This window comes from Cygnus olor, chromosome 1, assembly GCF_009769625.2.
Source record: "Cygnus olor isolate bCygOlo1 chromosome 1, bCygOlo1.pri.v2, whole genome shotgun sequence".
In the NCBI taxonomy this organism is placed as follows: domain Eukaryota; kingdom Metazoa; phylum Chordata; class Aves; order Anseriformes; family Anatidae; genus Cygnus; species Cygnus olor.
The window spans coordinates 78407184-78429828 of NC_049169.1; the positions used below are offsets into that span (position 1 = coordinate 78407184).

Sequence of the window (22645 nt, forward strand, 5' to 3'; positions counted from 1 at the left end):
AATGACCAAGGGACTGGAGCACCTCTCCTATGAGGAGATGCTGAGAGAGCTGAGACTGTTCAGCCTGGAGAAGAGGAGGCTCAGGGAGGATTTTATCAATGTATATAATATCTGATGGGAGGGCAAAGAAGACAGAACCAGGCTCTTCTCAGTGGTGCCCAGTGCCAGGACAAGAGGCTATGGTCTCAAATTGGAGCACAGGAGGTTCCATCTAAACATCAGGCAGCACTTTAGTGCTGTGCATGGGCCAGAGCATAGGCATAGGCTGCCCAGAGAGGCTATGGAGTCTCCCTCCTTGGAGATCTTCAGAATCCACCTGGAGTCCCTGCCAACCTTAACCAGTCTGTGATTCTGTGATATATTATATATATATATAATATATATATTATATATATATTATATATATATATTATATATATTATATATATATATATATGCGCAAACAATAGTTGAGGAGAAGATAAAGATTTCACTGTAGAAGGAGCTGGGTAAATTTAGTTCTGGATATTTGACCTTTTCTACAATACAGGAAGCTGTAGCATAAGAAATGTCAAAGGAAATAACGTTTATCTGTTCCACTGGTTGTGTGATAACTCTAAATGCAATAGATTAAGTACCTTATAAATCACAGAGCAATCAGGATGAGATTTTTAACTTGAAAAGTGAGTCAAATTGTGGTATTTCAGTTGCAGTTAACATGAAAATTGCCAGTTCTGACCTATTGACTAGAGAGAACTCCATGAGAACTGAAAACAGTGAACAGCTAGCAGTGGGGTTCACAGCTCTCTAGATCCTCTATGTTGTATTCCTTCCTTCCTTCCAGCATATGGGAACACTTCAAGTCCACCTTTTGAAGTTAGACAAATCGCAGGAAAATTCAAAGCCTACCCACACCTAAAAAGCACAGCAGTACATTCTAAAATGAAATACTGTCTTCAGAGGGGTAATCTTGGATTCAAATGTTGGCTATCCACTTCAAATAATGTTTTTATAAGCATAAACAAAACCATGCCTGTTATCTATATTTCCATTCCCACAATATTGAACTACTGAAATCACTGGCACAAAATTGCAGCTTTCTTCAGCACAGTCAGCTACATGGGCCAACTCTGAAATACCATTATCTATAGATTCTAAAGTTGCGACTAACTTTTTCCCAGAACTGTCTGTGAAGTTCCCTAGAATGAACCCAGGCTATTTTATTTGTCATCGCCTAGTGCTATTTTTCCTTCGTTTATAAGCCTTTTTCTTTATAATTTGATAATGAAGTTAAAGAGACAGCAATTATACATGACATTGTAATCAGTTGCAATATCCCCATCATAACTTCCACATACACACACATGTCCCATGGTACAATATTTTCTGAAGAGCTGTACCCCTTTCCTGGTGACAGCAGCTAATCTTCAGAAACAAAGCCATAAGGCAGGAATGGACTTACAAATTAGACCTTAGCTTAGGCCAGCTGTTTTTCTAGCGTTATTCCCTCTGTGACCATCTGTCCCACCTGCTAGTATATCTTTCCCCTCACACAGACTCTCCACTAAAATGATTTGCCATGCTGGCTGATATGCAAGTATAGATAGAAAGGAAAATGGATTAAATCCAGTTTTGTGCCACTCAATATTTGAAGCTTTGGTAAGGGACCCACTTGACTGACAGTGTAATTTAAATCTGTCTCAAGTCTGCTTTAATTTATGCCTACTTCACCCATGACCCAAACACTACCAGAGATTGCTGCCATTCTGTCTGTCCTCCTTCTGGACTATGCCAACAAGTGCAGTTACACAAGATACTTTTCTTTAAAGCAACTTTTGTTTTTAAATACACTAGCACACTCTACTGAATGAATCTACTGAAATCTATCTTGTCTATATCTTAAAGGTGATTCCACAAAACTCTGCATTCCATACATGTGAAATCTTGAAGTTCCAAATCTGGATGCATGGCTGGATATATCAAAAACAGATCTTCAGGTTGAAAATTCATCCTAAAACATCATTTTGGGCAGAATTACCAGAGGGACACAATGCAAAGAAATAAGGAAGAGAAGAACTGGAGAGGGTTGAGATTTGGGGAAAAAAAATATCAATTACATGTTGTTACATTGTCATATCCTGCAGTCATGGGCTCTTAAGAATTTTTAGCTATTTTCAAAGGGACCAGCATCAGAATAAGTCTTATCAAGGAGGCCAACACATTTTCTGCAGCATTTATTTTCTATATATGGTTAAAGCCTGGAAGCTAAAAGGGAAATAACTACTTAAGCATAATTCAGAAGACTGCACAACCGTGACACTGCCCGAGAAATTCAGGAAGAACGTGACGGTTACAAAGTGTATCATTAGAATTTCATCTCCTGTACTGTTGACAATAGTCAGCAATAACAGGAAAGGAACTGCTGAAAAAGCACAAGTGAGGTCAACAGTTTTTGGGTAATTTTTTTTAAAAAAACATCTGCAAAAGATAGATGAGGCTTTTTAAAGGTTGCAAAGCAGAGAAAGCAAGGGAAAGAAAGAATTACAGATATGTGACATAAGGAATAAATACAAGAGAAGTACAAAAGAGAGGCAGAAAATAAAAAGGAATGAGAACAGAAGGTAGAACTCAAAGGACCACATTTGATGTTCTCTGTTTTCAGCAGAAAATTAGAAGTTGGCATCTGTGTCCATATTCTGTTTAAAATGAGCTCTTAGTTACTAGCACTACATTCAGTAAGGAGGCAGAGGAGAAGAGTGGTATCTTAACTGAGCTCAGTTTTAAGCACAAGATTAAAGAAAAGAAAAAAAGAGGGGTTCAATTTCATGGCAGTTCCTGGCAGCTGCTCAGCATTCCTTATTATCATAGTACTGTTTGCTCATTGAGTGCTGATAATATGCCAGAGCTGTGGTGTGCTTTAGAGTCCTTCTGAGATTCTTAGCTCTGTAATTTTGAGACCAGATGGTAAAAACTACTTTTAAACACCATTCACAATGCCAAGTTTTAACAATAATAAAGTATAGAGCATTACATAGACTTTGTCTGAGAAAAACAAAAATCAAACAAACAAAACAAAAACACAATAAAACCTTAATGTGGAAAAAAATCAATCTTGCTATTGCTTTTGAAGCAGACAAGTTTAAAAAAAACACTTATAATAGATTAATTATTCTTAATGACTCCTAACCTTCTAGTTAGTACATCAAATGGTAACAAATTAAAGTTCTTCTTGTAACTTTCTTAATTTCTATACTGAAAACATTTTTAGCAAATGCAACTTACGGAACTATGAAATTCAAACAGTAGCTTGTCAGTAGCTAAGTATGCGTGCAAAACAATCACTAGCAGGTTATGGATGCTGTCTGACACCACCTACTGAAATGCTCCAGACACTCATCTCTTAGCAAACAACATACCTTGAAAGATTCAGTCACATGTTTTGTTGCTTCGCCTGAATATCCTCCAGCCATGCACTCGTTCTGACAGCCCTATAAGGAATAAAAATCAAATTCAATACTTGTTGCAGAAAGGTTAATACACATTCAGCTAATTCTCTAATTCTTTTAGAGACAGATTAAACTGAATGATCACTCAGACTTCATCATCCGCAAATATATCAACAAGACCTTTCTTTGTAGTTTCTTAGCATAATTTTCCACCTTCTAGGTTTTCAGTTTCACTTCAGGTGTGTTATTTTGTGTTACTATTTCAGGACTTCAGTAGGAGTGACAACTTCTTATGTTAGATTATTGCTCTGAAGGGTATAAATCTATGGATAACGGCATGGGTATTTCATTACAAACTGAATAAATACATTGTGTTTTTCCACAATTTCATCAGATCCCAATTTCTCTACTAAAGCATCCAACCCAGCAGATTTGCCTTTGCTTTTATTCAGAGAAGCCTGACTAAGCAGAATGGAAGAGAGAGGAAAAGGATTTTAGTAAATCCTTTGCTAAAATAAGGCAGTGATAAGGAATGCCCACCAATAAAAATATATAATCAAAGTATTTTGAATTATCTACTATGTGAAACTTCAGAGTTCTGCCACTGACAACACTAAAAGAAAAAAAAAAAGCTAAAAGAAAAGGAGTGATGGTTTTAGATATCCTTCTGTTCAGCATCAGAAGGCTAACAGGGACAGGTGCAAGCAATCTATCCAAAGCCACAATCCCCAGTTCTCACAGCATCAGGATAGCACCTTTGTGGACTCTCCTGCACTAGCTAGACCTCCTCGCCAGTGGCCAGGAAAATGCATATTACACCCAACCACATGCAGGGAAGGAGACAAATACAGCCTGACAGTGTTTCTTGTTTCTGAGCAGTATCTTTGATGCCTGGGAGGATGGGCCATGAAAGGGATGAAGGGAAGAAGAATGGTTAAAGGGCAACGTGACTGGTGAGATGGAGGGGATGGCAAAAGGGAGAGCTAGCTGCTGAGATGTGGCAGAAAATGGCTGGGCCTGGGGGGGAACAGCAGGCTGGTCACAGGGACTCCCTGAAGCAGGGAGGGAAAGACAGAGGCACTAAGGGATGTTGTTGCCGAGGCGACAGACAATGGGCTTTCAGCCCTGCAAAGAAAGGCCCTGAGAGGAACCAGCCTGGCTCCTCACATGGTGGCTGCCTCTCACCCTCCCACCCCTCAGCTGAGCTGCATCGAGGGTGGGTGGGAAATCCCCCCCCCGCAGGAAAGGCCTAGCTCAGAGGTTTAATCCCCTAAAGGAAAGAGGTTCACAGGAAACCTTTTGGGGCAAAGGTTCACCTCGTGGACTGACTACAAGACCTTATCCGGGGCAGCCCTCACCCTCTGAGGAGTGCTGTGTGAAGGGCGGGTGGCAGTGCCGTGGAGAGCACTGGCCAGCTGAAGCCTGCAGCAGCCGTCATGTCCTGTGGGCATGGAGCTGCACGGGCTGCAAAGCGTGACCCCCACACGAGGCAAACAACATGATCTTTTTCCTTTCTGCAGATCTTCGGAACGTGGCAAATGGAAGTGGGGGGAAAACAGTGTGATCACTGAGCCGTTAATGGACAGCAGGCTTGCTAACAGCAAAAGAAAAAACAAACTCCTAGCCACAGAAGATCTCACTTCCTCCCTTTCTGCCCCAACAGCCCAGGGAGGCAATAACATCCCTCCTGCCTTTTCTAAGTATCAGCTTTAGCCCTTCTCTTCCTCTTTTAGTTTTTCCTAACCCTCTACAGTAAGGCATGCAATCACAACTACAGACTCCTTCCTATCAACTAAATGAGGATCTGCTGAATAAATCACAAATCCCTTTACAATGTACAAACATAATTTCTATTCAAACAATATTTTTTAAAAAGTGTTTCATTTGCCATAAACCTTGGAACAAAGGGGAGATTCTCCAGAAAAACAAGTCTTTTTGGTAGAGTCTGGTCAACAGCATTTTGTATCAGACCACAACAGAACTGAAGTATTACTTAAACTGAGAGACAGCCTGAACTAAGCACTGTATAAACAGGTCCTTGTTTTTCCTTTAATTCTTCATACACCTCCAAATTCAGTGGTAAAATCCCAGGAGACCTCCATGATACCATCAGTTTATAACAGATGCTTTTTCTGCAGGTCAATTAGATTAGAATAGTTCAGTTGGGAAAGGACCTGCAAAGATCATCAGGTCCAACTGCCTGACCTCTTCAGAGCCACCCAAATATTAAAGTATGTTATTGAGTGCATTATCCAAATGCCTCTTGAACATTGAGGGGCTTGGGTAATCAACCATCCCTGTAGGAAGCCTGTCCCAGCATTTGACCACCCTCACGGTAAAGACATTTTTCCTAATGCCCCGTCTGACCCTCCCCTGGTGCAGCTCTGGGCCATCCCTATGTGCCCTGCCCTGTCCTTGGTCCCAGGGAGCAGAGACCGGCACCTCCCTCTGTGCCTCCCCTCCTCAGGGAGCTGCAGGGAGCTGCGAGGTCACCTCTTGGCCTCTCCCATCCAGACTGGACAACCCAGTGTCCTCAAAGGACATGCCTTCCAGCCCTTTCACCACCTTTGTTGCCCTCTTTTTGGATGCTTTTGAGGACCTTACCATCATTTTCATACTGAGGAGCCCCGAACTGCACATGATATTCAATGTGATGCTGCACCAACGCTAAATATAGCAGGGGAAACACCTCTTATGACTGGCTGGCTGTGCTGTGTTCAATGCACCCCAAATGGAGTTTGCCCTCCTGGCTGCCAGGGCAAACTGCTCGCTCATGCTGAGCCTGGTGCCAACCAGCACCGCCAGGGCCCTTCTACCGAGCTGCTCCCAGCCACACTTCTCCCAGGCTGTGCCTGTGCCCACCATCACTCCAGCATTTCCCTTTGTTGAACTTCATGCCATTGCTGACTGCCAAGTGCTCCCATCTATCTAGAGCCCTCTGCTATGCCTCTTGTCCCTCCAGAAAGCCAACAGCATCTCCCAGTTTAGCATCATCAGCAAACTTGCTGAGGATGCATTCAACTCCTGCACCCATGTCATTGCTAGAAATGTTGACTACAACCCTTTTGGCTCTCCATCAAGCCAGTTCATCACCCAGCATGGCATGACCCTGTTTATCTCACAGCTGGACAACTTGTTCACAAGGATGCTGTGAGGGACAGTATCAAAGGCCTTTAAAATCCAAAAAAATTACATCCATGGCCTTCCCTTAACCCACTAAGCAGGTGACCTTATCACAGAAGAAGATCAAATTACTAAGACAGAACTTATTACCAAGACAAAACTAATTAAGCCAACTGATTTTAATTCACACTGTAGTGAATTAGAATGGAGGCAGAGCTGACAGGATGGTAGCTGCCAGCTGTATAAGCACAAATTTCTCCAGCAGCTCCAGCTCCACGGGTGGCTTTTCTCTAACATCTGCTATGCAAAACTGGATTTCCTAAGAATAACTGTTGGTAACAGCAAATACAACAGATAGTCATGATTCTTCAGTTTCTACTCATCTCTGCTTTATGAAGTTGCCCTAAAGCAAGTGTTGACATCAGTGCAGAGAGGATAGAAGCTGGATGTTGTTTAATCTTTGCTTTCATCTCTAAAAAGATACAAAACTTTTAGGTGAATTTCAAGCGTGGACCACCTACAGGAACAGTCCCTTAGGGGCTTGATCATGTCATTCAGTTCAAGGCTCCACTGAACTCAGTGAAGTCAACAGCTCATTTTTGGGCACGTGCCATTGGGGCCAATCCTGTTCTCCATGTAGTCATTCTTTTTTAGAGATTTAAAATATGTTTAAAGCAAGTAGCTAACTGCCTTTGTTAACCACACTGAAATTATATTGAGTTAATCCCTGAGCACTAGAAAGACATACCACAATTGCTTTCTAATTGATGGAGTCATATTTTAATGGTTCCATGACTTTTAAATCTGAAACGTTGTTAATACAATAGGGAAAATTACTCCCTGGTTTAGTGCCAACTTTGCCAAGAGAGATGTGCCAAGCATAAATTTGCCCTTTGTTGTTAATAGCATGGTAGATTTAAAACTGCATCCATTAAAACACTGATGTTATCCTAAAGATAAATTTGAGCCACAGGGTCAATGTTTCCTCAAAACTGACTCAGGTCTGTAAAACCCTTGTAAGCCCAAAATATCAAGATGCATTACACAAGCATAACTTCATAAGTTGTAGCACAGAGCTAGCAACATTTTCTTTATGGTACATGTAACTGTTCTTTGTAAATTTTAAATAGTACAGTATTTCACAGTTTTCCCTAAAAAATACTGGATAATTTTGAAACTGCACACTGGTTTTTATCATTACCATAGACCCTGTATGAGAAAAGAGTGTGACATATTACACTCCAGATTAATTTTTGTTTAAAATTGTGTTTTAAGTGTCCCTGTATCATTTAGAAATGCAAATAAAATAAAGACCTGGTAACGAATAATTTATCATTTATTTTTATAGAGGAGCTCAATGGTATAATAATTCTTGCAAATCCTTTGGTGTTTACAAAACTAAACACAATAAAGTTGGTTGGATAAAAGTACCTCCTCACATTAGTACATAATTCCAATCAAATAATAACAATAAAATCTAAGATACGTAAGATATAGCTTTATTGTAAGGATTAGTCTCTTTTCAGTAAGTGAAGGACCACTGTGTAACTTACCTGCACTTTTGGAAATTTTATGCTTCACAGTTGTCACCTGCCATCTGTTAGAGCTTCCTCAAACCTGAATATTTACCTCCTGCATTTGGCCCTCAGACTCCTTTAGGCATGAGAATTTTCAACATCTTTTAGCATCAGGATGCTCCAATCAATGCTTCTTGGCTTTCCCTGCTGTCTTTGCACACATTCTGACTGTTACTCTGTTACAGACATGAGATCTTGTAGCAAAAATACTGACCTGGGATCAACTTCACTATTGCCATTTTGTCCTGTATCTAGTTATTCTTATCTTTTAAGGTGTCCTTTCGTTGCTCATGGCTTCTTCAAATCAGAGAATCCACCTTTTTAATGCAGACAGATTGCTCATCCTTTAGCTGAAAGAACCTTCTGCTACAAAAATCGGCCTGTATTCTACCTAAACACTCCTAAGATTTCTGAGACTACACGTCTTAGTTCCTCCTGTGCTCTCACACTAGATAGCATTTGAGACACAGTGGTAGCATCAATGTTTTCATTCTCACTTGGGATTATCTATTCTATAAAGAGTGATTCTATTCAATCCTTTGTCAAACTGCTCTTCTTAGGCTTTAGCTACCCCATTATCCTGTAGGCTGGCCCTGTTATGAAATAGAAACTGAAGATTACCAGAAGCCTCACTTATTTTTAAGTGCTCACTTATTTTTTCTATGTTGTTCAATAACTCTTCTCACCACTGGGGAACAGAAAGCTTTCCCTAGTGGAAGGCAGGAGTAAAGAAATAGATTGCAAATTATTTCTATAGAGTTCACTCTTTCAGCTAGGAGGTTATATTGGCTGCTTTTCAAAACAATTCAAGATTTGCAGCTTCACAAACTCCTTCACCATCTTTTTGGTTTCATCTCCCCCACAGAACTGATGCACTGCTGATCTTCATCAACACTCAGTTCTTTCTTAGGCATGTTTCTCAGGGCTACTAGTATTTGAGATTACAAAAGGAACTTATCATTCAAGTTCAGCTTTCTTGATAAAATGATTTGGGGACATTTAGTACCAAATTCTGTGCGAACACCTCTGTGAATGCCGTCAGTGTGCCCAAGTCAGCCTGCAGACAGCTCTGATTACTCCACACTAAGTCAGAATTTTACTAATAGCTCTAGTGCCCTGGTGAGAGTAGTGGTGGCAGCAGGGAACACGACACCCAACTCCATTCTGCTGCTGCTTACAAAGGAATTGTAGTCAGTGCTTTGTTGGCAGGAGGTGGCTATTCATGAAGGACAAGAACGCAAAGAAGCCAAAGACACTCAGCTATGGTTGTATATGGTTCCTTATACTGAGGTGACCCCACCTCCTGCTATGCAGAGAAACTGAAAACCAAGACTATCCTGCAGCAGTCACCAGGCCACAGTGAAGATGAAATGGAACATTCATCTCAGTCAGAAGTCATATGAAAAACAGTTTTCAATTAAAAGAGTCCTTTCTGAGACATTTCTCCAAGCTCAAACAGTGTCTTACTGCTTTTCCCAATGCTTGCTTCTGGCAATTAAGTGTCTAAGAAATATTTCACGCTCTGATTTACACAGGAGGATAATGAAATTACAGTATTTATTAAAATCTATGAATCTAGCAAATCGGTAAGTTTAATACATGACTTATACAATGGTACTGCCTATAGGCAAGCCAAATTAAGCGTGTGATGACAGGTACTCCTTCATTCAAATCAGAGTTATCTTTCTGTTCCAGATATAAAATAGAGTGCAATGTACGCATATGCCACGTATTCTGTGTATTGCTACAGCCATATAGAATATTTCCATGTTTTTAAAACAGTTTTCAACTACTTCTAGGAAATGTTATATGATTTCACAACCACAACACATAGAAGATGATTTTGCAGGAAAAAACATTAATGATCATAGCTTTTTTTAAAAAAAGGAAAAAAGAAAAATAAAAGGAAAAAAAAAAAAAAAAAAAAAAAAAAAAAAAAAAAAAAAAAAAAGAATGACCCACTGTCTGACAGAGAAATTCTTAATAGTGCTGTAGGACTGAGTCAAACAACACTTTTTGATATCAACTAAAAAGACATTTACTTAATGACCATTACGAAAGACTTGTACAGCCTAGGAAGCTCATTTATGGAACCTAACAGCCAGACATATCTACTTCAGATGTCATAGGAATAGTGCATGATCTAAAAATATTTTAAAAGCGTCTTTGTGTTGTATGTATATGAACATGTGCATACACAAGTGTGTGTTACAATACCATCATCACCAAGTAAGTTCATCAGCTGGGTTATTCACATGACAGCATGTCTTACTACACACTACCGTCACAAAGCTTATTCTCACAACTTCTTTTACATCTACTCTTTTCAAAATCAACAAAACAGAAGGAGCAGGAAGACTAATTCTTAAATGGTGTTTCTAACCACTCATCAAACCAGAGATCTTAGACTTATATTTTTGTTGGGTCAGAGCACTCTGTGTATTGGCTCAATGGTCTTCAATGATGTATTCAAAGAACATGGACCGAGCAACTCCACTGATACACCTCAATGCATACACAGATCAGCACCAAGGAAACAAACAAAGGACAATTCAGCATGGGCAATTTCAGTGCTTAGCTTTCCACTTAGTTCGCCAAGAATCAAGAGTGTTGATTTCTGTGCTTCCCTTTCTTTAAGAGTACTCTTATCTGTCATATCTGCACTGATGTCTTGTTAGCTGGGTGTTATCACCTTACCATGGCTGCTTTCATCCCCATTCCTTGAGCTGGCACTAATGTTAATTACACAGAGAAGCAGCATAGTAGCAGCATACAATAAAGGAGAATAAAATGCGACTATCATATCTGAAAAAGAAAGCTTCCACTTAATTTAATCATGATCTTTATGATTTTGCATCAGAGTGAAAGCATCAGAGGTCAGAATATACAAAAGTTTCTTTATCTAAGACAGCTGCACTGCATAAAATAAGATTGAATTGAAATAGATTATCATCAAAGCACTCCAAGTGCAGACACTTATTTCTTGGCTTGAGTAGTTTGTTTAGTTTAATATAAAGAAATTTAAGTAGCTTAACCAAACTAAAATATACTCCTCTTGAAACAAATATCACAGTTTTTATTACGTTTAAATAAAAGACTATTTAGTTTATATGAACACAACTTATTGGTTAGAAAAACCTTAAAACAATGATCATAAATCAGTGGAAATATTCAGTTAATCTGTCCAAGAGTCATATTTAGTATCATTAATAGCTATATCAGAACTCTGAAAGCAGACTAAAATAGCGTCACAAGATTAAATAAGTGCAGGCTACATTGCCAATATAGAGTCACTGCTGTCAGCACTCTAGGGAGAAACATGTCTAGGAAAAAATGCCAGTTCTTTGACTCAGTGTTTAAATTGATATCTGAAGTTCAGTAACGTCTAATCCATTGTACAAGAAAGCTTATATCAGTTCACCTGGAAGGCAAGGTGAAGAATAACGATTTCTGAAACCTCCAAAAATGCATGCTTGACAAACTGGTTTATCAGTAAGGCTAGAGGGCAGAAATGAGTTCAGCACAAACACAATAATTAATATAGTCTATTAACTCACAGATTAGATAGCAGAACCTAACTAAGGATCTATTCATCTTCAGGCTAAAGTTTTTTTTTTTTTTTTTTTTTTTTCCAGATATTTCAAAAAATTAACTAGATGAGCTCTGAAATATGCAACATGGAGTCTAGAAGGTGATCATTCCCTTTTGAAAAGCATTGAAAGCCATCACTTCAATCCAATAGAGGACATAAATCAGCCATACATCTCTGTTCAACAGTTAGATCTGTCTTGATACATTTCCTGTACAACCATACAATCCTACTTCCTATTTTCTTTACAGAAACAGGTAAGTTCTCTAAAGAAATCCTCTTTGCAAATAACCTCCAAATGCAATCTGCTTTAACCTTGTTTTCTAAGCCAACTGCTCATTCTGTTCACATCGGTTTTCCTCCCTGTGACCCTCCTGTTGCTCTGTCAGTCTCCATTGACATTTTTCTCTGTCCTCATCCTCTTGCTCAGAACCATCCCTTCTGATAAAAGGAAACAGTCTTGTACTATTAGGAGAACAGGCAGATGACCTAATAGATCTCTTCCATCTCTAACTCCTATGAACAGTGCCTCTGAGTGCCTCTTTTGTTGATTTGTTTGTCCACTCTAGCATTAATTAGGTTTTAACAAGTGCATTGTTTGCTAGAATAGCATAAAGAAAAACATTAAAGCAGCCAGCTGGATCTAGTTGACCTATAAATTCATCCACCTGTTTTCTAAACAGATCGATCTTATGGCTATATGATATGGTTAGTGCTCAAACAAAATAAACAAAAATCCTGAAAGTCACCATGGGTTTATTGTGTTTAGGCCCTGTTCTCATTGATATGAGATCCTTTACGTCACACTGGGACAGAAGACAGCATAAATGCTATTTAATACTCTCTCCTACAACTGTAAAGGACTTTGCTGTTAACCACAAGGAAGCTCGTGCTCATTACCTTTTCTCTGTTTTTTCCCTTTGCTCATCTATTCCATAATGTCAGGTACTAAATTAAAGTCTTAAGATTTAATAGCAACGTGAACCAGAGTTACAGGATACATTTTTAACTACATTGTTACACAAGGTTGGCCTAAGCACAATAAAAATTATTCTGCTTATTTTCCTCAGGCATCCAGCATAGGTTATACTGTCCATATTTTGTATATTGGTACAGCCATACAGGTCAAGTAGACAGCTAACTTAAAGATACATAAAATATGTCTTAAATTTATTTGTTAAGTTCTCAGATGGTAGAAAGTACACAGAGATCCTGCAGCTGATGACCAAGGAGAGTGGCTTGATGTAATTACCAAATGATAATGTGAAAACGATGAATGCATACACAGCAGAAACAAACAAAACCTTTGTCTGAAGAGTTACTGAGGGTGTACAACTGAAAGTAGACAATTTAGTGGGGGAAACCAAAGCTGCAGTTTGCAAAGAAATCACTGTAGACTCTAAGGAGAAAAAACAAAACAGCACACACACAAAATAAAACAAAACAAAAATCACAGCAGATACAGTGATGAATTTCAAGATGAGAACTGACATGTTTAAAGAAAAAGACTAGCAGATGAAATCCTGTATATAAGGCCATACTCCTGTTTCCAGTCTTGCTTATAACTACAGTTGCACCAAATACAGGGTCAGGCCTGAATCACTGGCATGTATAAGGGGTCATTTGTAGCTATTCTCAGAGTACTTAGACTGTGTCCTATTTAAGTCCATTTTCCACTGGAATAAAGGTTTACATAAGACACTGAGCAATGATGAATCACACACTGAAAACAGAAGCTCTGGGGAAATAATAAAAAGCTTTTGGAGTTACTTTTTGCCCCCAGAAGTCCTGCATACACTCCCACTAGAAATAATAAAACAGTAACTTACACAGCTGGCTTTCGAGTAACACTAAGTACAATAAAACATTATGCAACAGTGCACATGGTTGCTGGTCTGTAAAGGACAGACGTATGCTGGCTTATCACATTTAACCCTGATAACTTTGCACAGCCTATTTAATTCATCACTGAGTATCAAATACCGTGGTGCAAAAGCATGAGAAGCATGACTTTCTGAATTGCGTGAGGCTTTTGGTGCAGTTATAGCCTGTTCCCTGCTCCCCAAGCAGTTTGTTTAGCTGTTATGCCTCCAACAGATGAAGCTGATAAATCATGGCAGCAGCTACCTAACTTGGGATCTGAATGGGCTCGATACCGCAAGTACACTCCACCCGTCTATTCAGAGGAGAATTTGGTATTACCGTGCCTCTTTAGCTACATTGGCCTTTTCAAACAGCTGAGCAGAGTCCCTGTTTTTTGCTTGCAGACAAAACTGGGCACACCTAGATATATGTTCTGCCTAGATGCCTGGCCACCATGCTGCAGGAAGACTATGGCTTGAGCTTTCAAAGCTTACAATGAATTGAGTGATCTAGTACGTATCTTGAGATGCGTGACAAAAGCCAGGGTAGAAATCACTCTCCCCACCTTCCTTCCTCCTCCCCCCCCCCACCCTCCCCAGGAAAAAAAAAAAAAAACACAAAAAAAACACAAAGCTTTGGCTCGAGGTGTTGCAAATACTGTGCTTTTTCTTGAGGTCTGATGGTGGGCTAATCTCTGTGATGCTTGCAGTTATTTTACTCTCCTTGTTTCAGATAAAGAACTGAGACCTCCATTATTTATAATCTTTAAACAAATCTTCTCACTGTAATACCTGAAAGCCTTAAAAATTTATCCTGTCTTTATAGTCACAACACCTAACTGAAGGAAGATAGAAATCTCTCTTATACAGACAGGAAATTTAGACATAGCTTGTCCCGTCAGCACACCTCACGTGTGTTGGCTGTTGCTTCACAGAATTCCTTGGGAGGCTGACAGATGCAGGCACAGGGCGTGCACAGCTCCCCAGGAACTGAATCTACAGCTCCTCTTCCTTGTGCAAACCCATCACATCCATTACAGTTCTTCTCAAGGGAGAGCAAGTGGAAATTATTGATGTGGTTTTGGCTGTGCACTCTTCACGTGCAGCTGTGCCCTACGCAAGATTCTTGTATAACAGCACAGAGGTGATGGCTGCCGAGGTGCTGTCTATACTAGCTCTGGTGGGTTTTCAACTTGGCATAATTGGTCTGAAGTAATGGGAGATTTCTTCCTGGCTGTTAGCAATGCCTGGACTATATCCTTGTGACGTGTCCTTTGCTGTGCATTCAAACACTGACTTAATTAACTGGACTCAATTCAACAAAGTAGAAAGGAATTTGAAGCCTTTCTTTTGGCGTAGAGGGAATGAGAAACAGAGATAACCTGCAAAGAAAGTTCTGGGAACATGGTTAAAGACAGCATCTATGCCAATGCTTGCTTGCTTATTTGAATTAACAGCAAGGTACAGAGAAGGCACATATTTGTGTGATAGACATCCAGTTTAGAATATGTTAGGAACTTCTCTTGTTTTACAGTCTTTATGAGTTCAGTAAGAGGTAGTAAGCATAACCCACCACACCAAGCAAATGTAAATGGTGACGTGGAAGCTTACCAACAACCCACAAAAAGAACAACTACGTTTCTATCAAACATTGCTTCCTTGAGTGTGGAAAAACATCAGATGAGAAACATAAATCAAGATAACAGCCACAAAAAATGTTTTTACTGATGACACCTGCTCAAAAGGGTAAAGTCTATTAGACTAGTGACAAAGCTAAATACTCCACCTGCTTAGTGTATATTCAACTGTGTAACGACACTAAGATTGGAAAAAACAGGCATCATAACACTCCAAAATTTTCACTGTAATGCTTTAGCATAAAAGTTACCCTACATGTCCTCTCTGAACTCCCTGTGAGCAAGTACTTCATCTGAAATCACTTATTATTTTTTGACAGTGCCCAGAGCAAACTGGATTCTGTCAAGGGAACTCAAGAGCAAAATAACACTCAGCACATTAAAAGTGTCCTTGAAAAAGTATGGTCACAGATGAGGTATTTGTAGAGGTAGCAGCATTAAGCTCACATTAAGCACACAAAGCAACCATCTCTGCCAAAATTACAGCATGGTAAAAGGTCATCACAAGTTAAGAGCGATACAGTCTCTCTTAGAAAAATTATAACTTTAGTACTAGTCCCTTTTTGTAATATGTCAAAGAGAAAAACAGACCTATTGCAGTTAATGCAGACTTGATACAATCTTGAATCATAAGAGAACAATAATCAACCAGCCCTACTCTGCTCAATCTACTGTGATAAATGACTTATTTATAACACCCCCCATGAACCAAGGATTTTGTCCGGCTTCAACCCACATGAATAGTAATGCTCTTGACCAGAATGTCCCCATCGTTTCTGAATTAATGAAGCTAGTAAACATCTTAAAATACTTTAGAACTGGATCTGATTTGTCCTGTTGGAATCCAGTCCACCTGGGAATGGCAGGACAGAACATGAACTTTATGTGTGTCACAATAAGTATTTTGGCTAACTGACAAGACAAAAATTAAAAAAAAATAAAAAATGCTGGCTACAGAAGAACCACATAAAAGAAGATCCAAAAAGAAACAATTGTAAATGCAGCATTTCCAGGTTACTGGAGAACCAGGAATGAATGCTGATGTCACTGATGGCTTCAAGAAGAGAATCAGCCTGTAAATGTTCAAATCCTCTAATGGTACAGACCCTTGTCAATTTGAAAAAGCATTGGCTACAGAAGTTGTCTTTTATTCCATGGCTGTAGAATGGACTGGGACATAGCACAGGATCAGATTTAGAAAAAAGCACGTATTTAGAAAAAGTTAGAAGAATATGGAAAGAAGAAAAAGTGAACTGAACCCAATATAGTTGAACAACCAAATGGACTTCCCTTATGGTTACAGAATTAAGACACTTCCCAGCATGTGAAAGCTACTTTTGTTTGTCTCCCAAACTGCAACTTCTCTTTCTAAAGACAGTTAATCCAGTTTAAGGCAGAGTCTGCAATTTAGTTCTCATGTACATAAAATAGGTTACTGGCATATCTATTTACTTAGAAAGCTTATGGCAGACAAGTGCCTCAAATATATAAGAATGTGAATACGGTGTAATTTTTTTTTGTGTGTGCATGCATCTGTACAGCTGTGGCAGAAATTGTGCTTGTGTAGTCACTGTATGCTACTGGAAGTTATGACATACCTCTTCCCTTGCTATGGCCAGTTCCTACTAGTACAACAATCCTTGTTTAAAGAATTATTCTTAAAATACATTGTATGGAAAAAAAAAAAAACAAAAACAACTTATTCTGCTTGTAAGAAAAAGTACTACCTTGGCTCTCCAATGTAAATGGGGAAAAAAGTATGCTACTTCAAGGGAAGATGTTGCGAGTATAGGGGAGAGGTACAGTCTTCTTCGCTGATGAGCATTAATAAACTGTACCATGGATCCTAATGACATAATTAAAATGATAAGACTCCTGAAAAATAAAAAGGCCCAAATAAAGTAACATACTTGCGAAAAGACTTGCCAACATTACTGTTCAATCTTTTTTTTTTTTTTGGGGGGGGGGGGGGGGTGGAGAATACTAGAGAAGAACAAGGTATTACTACTATAGCAACATGATAAAGAAGTGATCTTTCAAAAAGAAATCTGTCTAGTGACTTTGAGAACCATCTTTGCACAGAGTTCTTTGCAGACCGTTAAAAGGATAGCAAGCCCTCCACTGACATGTACCAATCCGCACTACTATGTCAAAGACTAAGACCAGACTAAAAATGTATCTTAGTTCAGAAGCTTTTCTACTGGGGAACTCCTTGCAGAGTCCAGGATCACAGGAAGACCCAAGCTGAAGAGGTCTCTAGCCCAACCTCCTGTTCAAAACGTTGTCAGCTCTGAGCTCAGACCAGGTTTCTCAGGGCTTTATCCACTTGGGTCTTGAGAGCCCACAGGGAAAGAGACCATGGAGCTTCCCTCAGCAACCCATCCCACTGCCTGACTGTTGTTCCCCATATCCAGTTTGAGATTCTTCTGTTTCAGTTTATGCTGGAGTCTCTTGTCCTCCTGCCATATATCATTGCTGAGCCTGTGCCTATCTCCTTGATTTTACTTGAGATTTTGGAAGGCTGCTATTAGGTCCCCCCCAAAGCCTCTTCTTCTCCTGAAGAAGTCCAGTTCTCTCAGTCCCTCGATGCCAAAGTTTAAGAAAGTTAATTCTTGGTAAGGATAATCCAAATTCAGGCATTTATTACAGAAGTGATGACACTAAGACAACAATCTAAAAATTAAACAAGTGGCACTGATCTCTCTGAACACTGGTGGAAATGAGTAGAATCAGCACCTTGCTGAATTAAGCCTTACTCGTTTACCAGGGAAAACAATCTGTCTTCTGTGCTTACAATGAGTGCTTTTATCAAGTGGTGTACAAAATGCTTTAATAGGCAAACTGAATTAGCAATAGCTGTGTACCTGCTAAGAAGTCATATGGCGCACTTCAGGTGTACCCTAAAATAAAGCTTGGAACTAGCAGCAGACCTCAAGGGAAGAAAAGTAAATGAGTAACTCTGTTGCAGGTTATTATGACATTAGTTTGTAAAAACAATAATAAGATATGGGCCAAGATGCACAAGACAGATGGGTAGAACTTCTTGACTGTTTTAAAGATAACATGAATTGAACAATTGAAATCAACTCTTTTAGATCATTTAATACACACATGAAGGGGAAACATTAGGCCTTTCCGTAAGCATAATACTGGATTTTCATTTGCAATAGCATATGTTAATATTTGCTAAATTGCCCTTCTACGACAGGTGCTCTATTTTATGAGGTAATATTGACTGTCCCTTTAATGGATAGTCATAAAGTAATAAAATTGTTTCCAAGGTAAATGGGACCACCCATCCATTTAATCCCAATGTAAAAAGTGGAAGTATTGAGTTGCAGGCATGCGAGTGACTATGAATAACGAATTAGGGTCAGGTACTACTCTGATCTGTGCCCAAGGATCACCAGAATTTAGATACTCAAGGCAAAGGTCATGCATTCGATCTCTGCATCGCAGCCATCATGGCAGTTGGGCAGCCACAATTTACTGTCAGATGCCACCATCAGTACTGAGTGGCTTGAGCCCAGAGTCCTTGACGAAGCAATCTAACATTGCAGAGTACACATGTCACTGAAGTGACATAAAGGTGCCAGTCCCCAGGCGCATGGCCTAAGAAGGCGAATTGTGCAAATTTTGTGAACAGTTAACCCCCTAGCTCCTTCATTCTATCAACACTGAAGGTCCTGGCTTCAAGCCTACTAATAAGCTGCAGTTTGCTAGACATTTGGTTATGATCATTCATTTAAGCAAGCAGCATAACAAAAGGGAGTTACAGAAATAACGTCTATTCTGATTCTATAGCATGTTCAGGTTGAATAAATTGTTTTAAAATGGCTGAACTCCTCCAGTACAAACTGAGTGCTTACGCAATTAATGAACTGTTTTATCTCCTTTCCTAACATTGGCCTCCAAGGGACAAATTCATCACTAGCGAATTCCACTTGAATTATTTTCACCTATCAAGTTAAACCAAGGATAAGTATATCCTATTGGCTGGTTTAGCAAGATGTCAATTGCGTTAAAGCTACCTCCCGATTTTGTAATCTTCTTTTTTGCCTATGACTTTGTGGCAGATTTCAATACTCTGTTTCCACAGGAAAAAATCAGAACATCCACTGGATCACACACCACAAGGAGAGCTAGGCCTGTCAGTAACCATCAGCACAATAGGTAGACAAGGCAGGACTGCAGAAACCAGCAGCACAATTCATTTCTTATACATAAAATTCCTTCAAACAGGCCAGAAAGAGAGGGCTGAGGGTGGAAATGGTTCAAGGGGAAAGGAAAGATTGGGACTAAAAGCAAGAAATGAAATGGGGAGATGAAGGGATACCAGGCTGTAATAATGCTGTTGTTTACTGATACCTTCATAAAGTTACTGTTTTTTGCAGGAGTATATTGGTAATTTTCTGCATCTTTGATACATGCTCTACAAATACATAGTGACAGCCATAACCCTGAAGAGCTTACAGTCTGAATAGATGAGGCAAAGAAAGGGTAAAGGGCTCAGACAGAACCAACTTGCCCAAGGCTACACCACATGAGGGTGACAAGAGTGTACAGATCTTCTACTGCTGCGGCTATTGCTTCACACTGTCTTTTCCACAGTTAAAATACAAAGTAAAGTCAGGTTTTGTGCAGTTGGGAAGAATCCAATGAGAAATCAGTGCTGCTTTGAGCAAGCAAGCATGTCCATAGTTTGTCTTGCTACCTGTTTTCCACCTGGGCTTGCCATAGCATTACTGTCAGGTGCTGGATAACACCTCAGAAGATCAAGCCCTTTTTCCTAGACTCACAACAGATTCAACAAAAGAAGTAGGAAATGTGGGAGTCTGTATTGCTCCTTGACACACTTGCATTCTGTCCCAAAGCACTCTTGCAGGGGGAAGCTGCGTGGTATTTTTCCCGAGCTGTTTCAGATCAGCTTTCTGCTGGGATTGGTCTGCTGCACTCCCCAGCTGCGGGACTCACCAGGGCCCCATGAGGCCCCTCCAAAGCCCTCACCTGTTCCACACCCACCGTCACCAGTAGCACTGCACCACTGGTGCCCACCCAGGAATGAGCAGTGGTGGCAAGATCCCAGGTGGGATGAGAGCAATGCTTGTTATCAGCAGCAGAGAGGAACTGGGGAGACACCTGCCAGGCACATACCTGTTGTGCCCCTATTACGTCTGTTACAGTTAACCAAGGACAGCAGATAACTCAGTCTTGTGTTTCTCAGCTGTTAACTTCGGCATCAGGCTGCAGCTGTGAAGTTCACAGTCAGCCCTGCACCGACCTTCTTCAAAACCCAAGTATTTTTCTTAGCGAAACTGTTCCACAGGGTATAAAGTTGCTGTGATATTCCCTCAATCTAATTGAAAAGCACCCCTGCTACCTCGATGCCCTTTGTCTTGACAAGCAAAGACTTCATTTTAATCCTCAGATCAGCCTCACTAAGCAGAACATAAACACGACTTGTAAAAGGGTAGTTCCCACAGATGCTCATCTCTCATGTTAGCATTCACTACCAGCAACTCCTTTTTCATTATTTAAAGCTATTTCTGAAATTACTCAGAAACTCTAAACGTACATTACTGGGTTTTACCCAAAGTCTATTTTAAGTACAATGGCAGACCTAAGACCTATAACAAACTCACAGGCATAAAAAGGCATGATGCCTGCCAGCACACCATACCCTTGACAGTTTCTTTTCTTTTTAATCATTAAGTGTCCCATGTTACAAATAAACTGTAAGAAAAACCCCAGAGGAAATTATATGCCTCCCTTCCCCCTTCTCCCTCCCCGCTCATTATTTCTTTTCCACGTATGCTGACTGCAATGAAACAACATGGAAAGAGACAGAATCACACACATCCTGCTTCTCAAACGAGAAACCTCTCGGGGACAGAAAGCTCCTTCGCCAGGCATAAATAACAAACCAGAGCATCAAAATCCGTAAACACAAAGCGGCCAGCTACCGTTTTCCTTGTCTGCCAAGGCAAAGTCCCTCCGCTACTCTGCATCCCCGGAAGGATGGACGAGGGGATTTGGGCTCCGCTTACCTTGAGCATGCTGGCAGCCGGGGCGGGTGCTCCTGCTCCGCGGCGGTGCGGGCTGCCTGCCGCCTGCCCTCCGCTCCCTCGGGTGCTGCTGCGGGCTCAGGGCCGCCCGATCCTCCCGCGGGCACCTCCGGTGCTGCTGCTGCCGCCGCTTGCGGGCTCCGATTGCATCAGCGGGCGAGGGCGGCGCGCACGCCGGCAGCCGCGGGGGAAAGGGGCGAGGGGCTGCGGCCGCCCCGCCTCGCCTCCTCCTTCCCTCCCTCCTCCCGGCCGCACGTCCCCAAATCGGCCCCGCCGCGGCTGAAGGCTGGGGCTGAGGAACGCGTCCTCCCCGGCGCGCCTTCCTTCTCCTCCCTGCCCGCGCGAACCCTCCGAAAGTCGTCGCTTGCAGCCTCTGAGTCATTTCCTCCTCCTCCTCGCCTCCCAGCTGCCTGACACGGCAGCACCTCGCAGATCACCCCTCGGCAGCCAGCCAGTCCCCAGCTCCTAACAGGCTCACCCCAAGCCCACCACCCCACGCACAACTTGCTTGCTGCAAGAAACCCAGGAGGGGCCCACGCAGGCCCTTCGGTTTCGAGCCAGGTGGGCTTGCTGCATGGTTCAGGATGGGGCCCTGGGTGTAATGCCATGAACTTCAGCATGGCCTGCACCTCCACTGCTCTTGCTCCCTGCAGCTGGGGTGTACCTAGTCTCCATCTCTGTGTGCAGGCACCTGGCAGGTGGGAGGTAACCAGCACCGGAGGTGAGAGCCAGGCTGCTGCCCTGCTGGCGACACTGTGCAGTCATAGTGGAAAACTGGGAACTCTTCTTAAGAGAAAACCCCGGTGTAACCAGAATGTAACGTTCACAACCTGCTTACTTTCATCTTGACAAATCACATGGTTAAGTCTTTTGCCAGAGAGTCGTTTGGGTTGGAAAGGACCTCTAAGATCATCCAGCCCAACCTCTAACCTAGTACTGACAAGTCCACTGCTAACCCATGTTACTAAGTTCTATGTCTACACATTTCTTGAAGACCTCCAGGGATGGTGACTCAACCACTTCCCTGGGTAGCCTGTACCAGTGCCACGCAACCTTTTCAGTAAAGAAATTTCTTCTAATATTCAACCTAAACCTCCCCTGACACAACTGGAGACCATTTTCTCTCATCACTTGGGAGAACAGCCCCATTCCCACCTTGCTACAACCTCCATTAAGGTAATTGTAAAGTACAACTACGTCTCCCCTGAACCTTCTTTTCTCCGAGCTAAACAATCCCAGCTCCCTCAGCTGCTTTTCAGATGGGCACCTGAACTACAGAAAACACTCAAAATGCAGATATCCAGGTTTGCTTCTCATTTTCTCTTTTTCCTCTTTCTTATCATCATAATCCTGATGTTCTGTTTCCT

At 41.1% G+C, this 22645-nt stretch overlaps 1 protein-coding gene across 2 annotated transcripts in view; it reads right to left on the reverse strand.

The window, feature by feature from the left end:
• Nucleotides 1-21659, reverse strand: part of BCAT1 (branched chain amino acid transaminase 1) — a 66625-nt gene extending 44966 nt beyond the window's left edge. The window contains exons 1-2 of one of the 2 annotated variants that reach the window (XM_040565780.1): nt 21261-21659; nt 3396-3467 (exon numbers count right to left, since the gene is read on the reverse strand). In XM_040565780.1, the coding sequence (XP_040421714.1) occupies nt 3396-3467; nt 21261-21269 (81 nt within the window). In that variant the 5' untranslated portion in view covers nt 21270-21659. Of the gene's footprint in view, nt 1-3395; nt 3468-3605; nt 3625-21260 lie in introns of those variants that run through there. The other variant, XM_040565785.1, reaches the window with a different exon arrangement.
• Nucleotides 21660-22645: the final 986 nt, after the last annotated feature.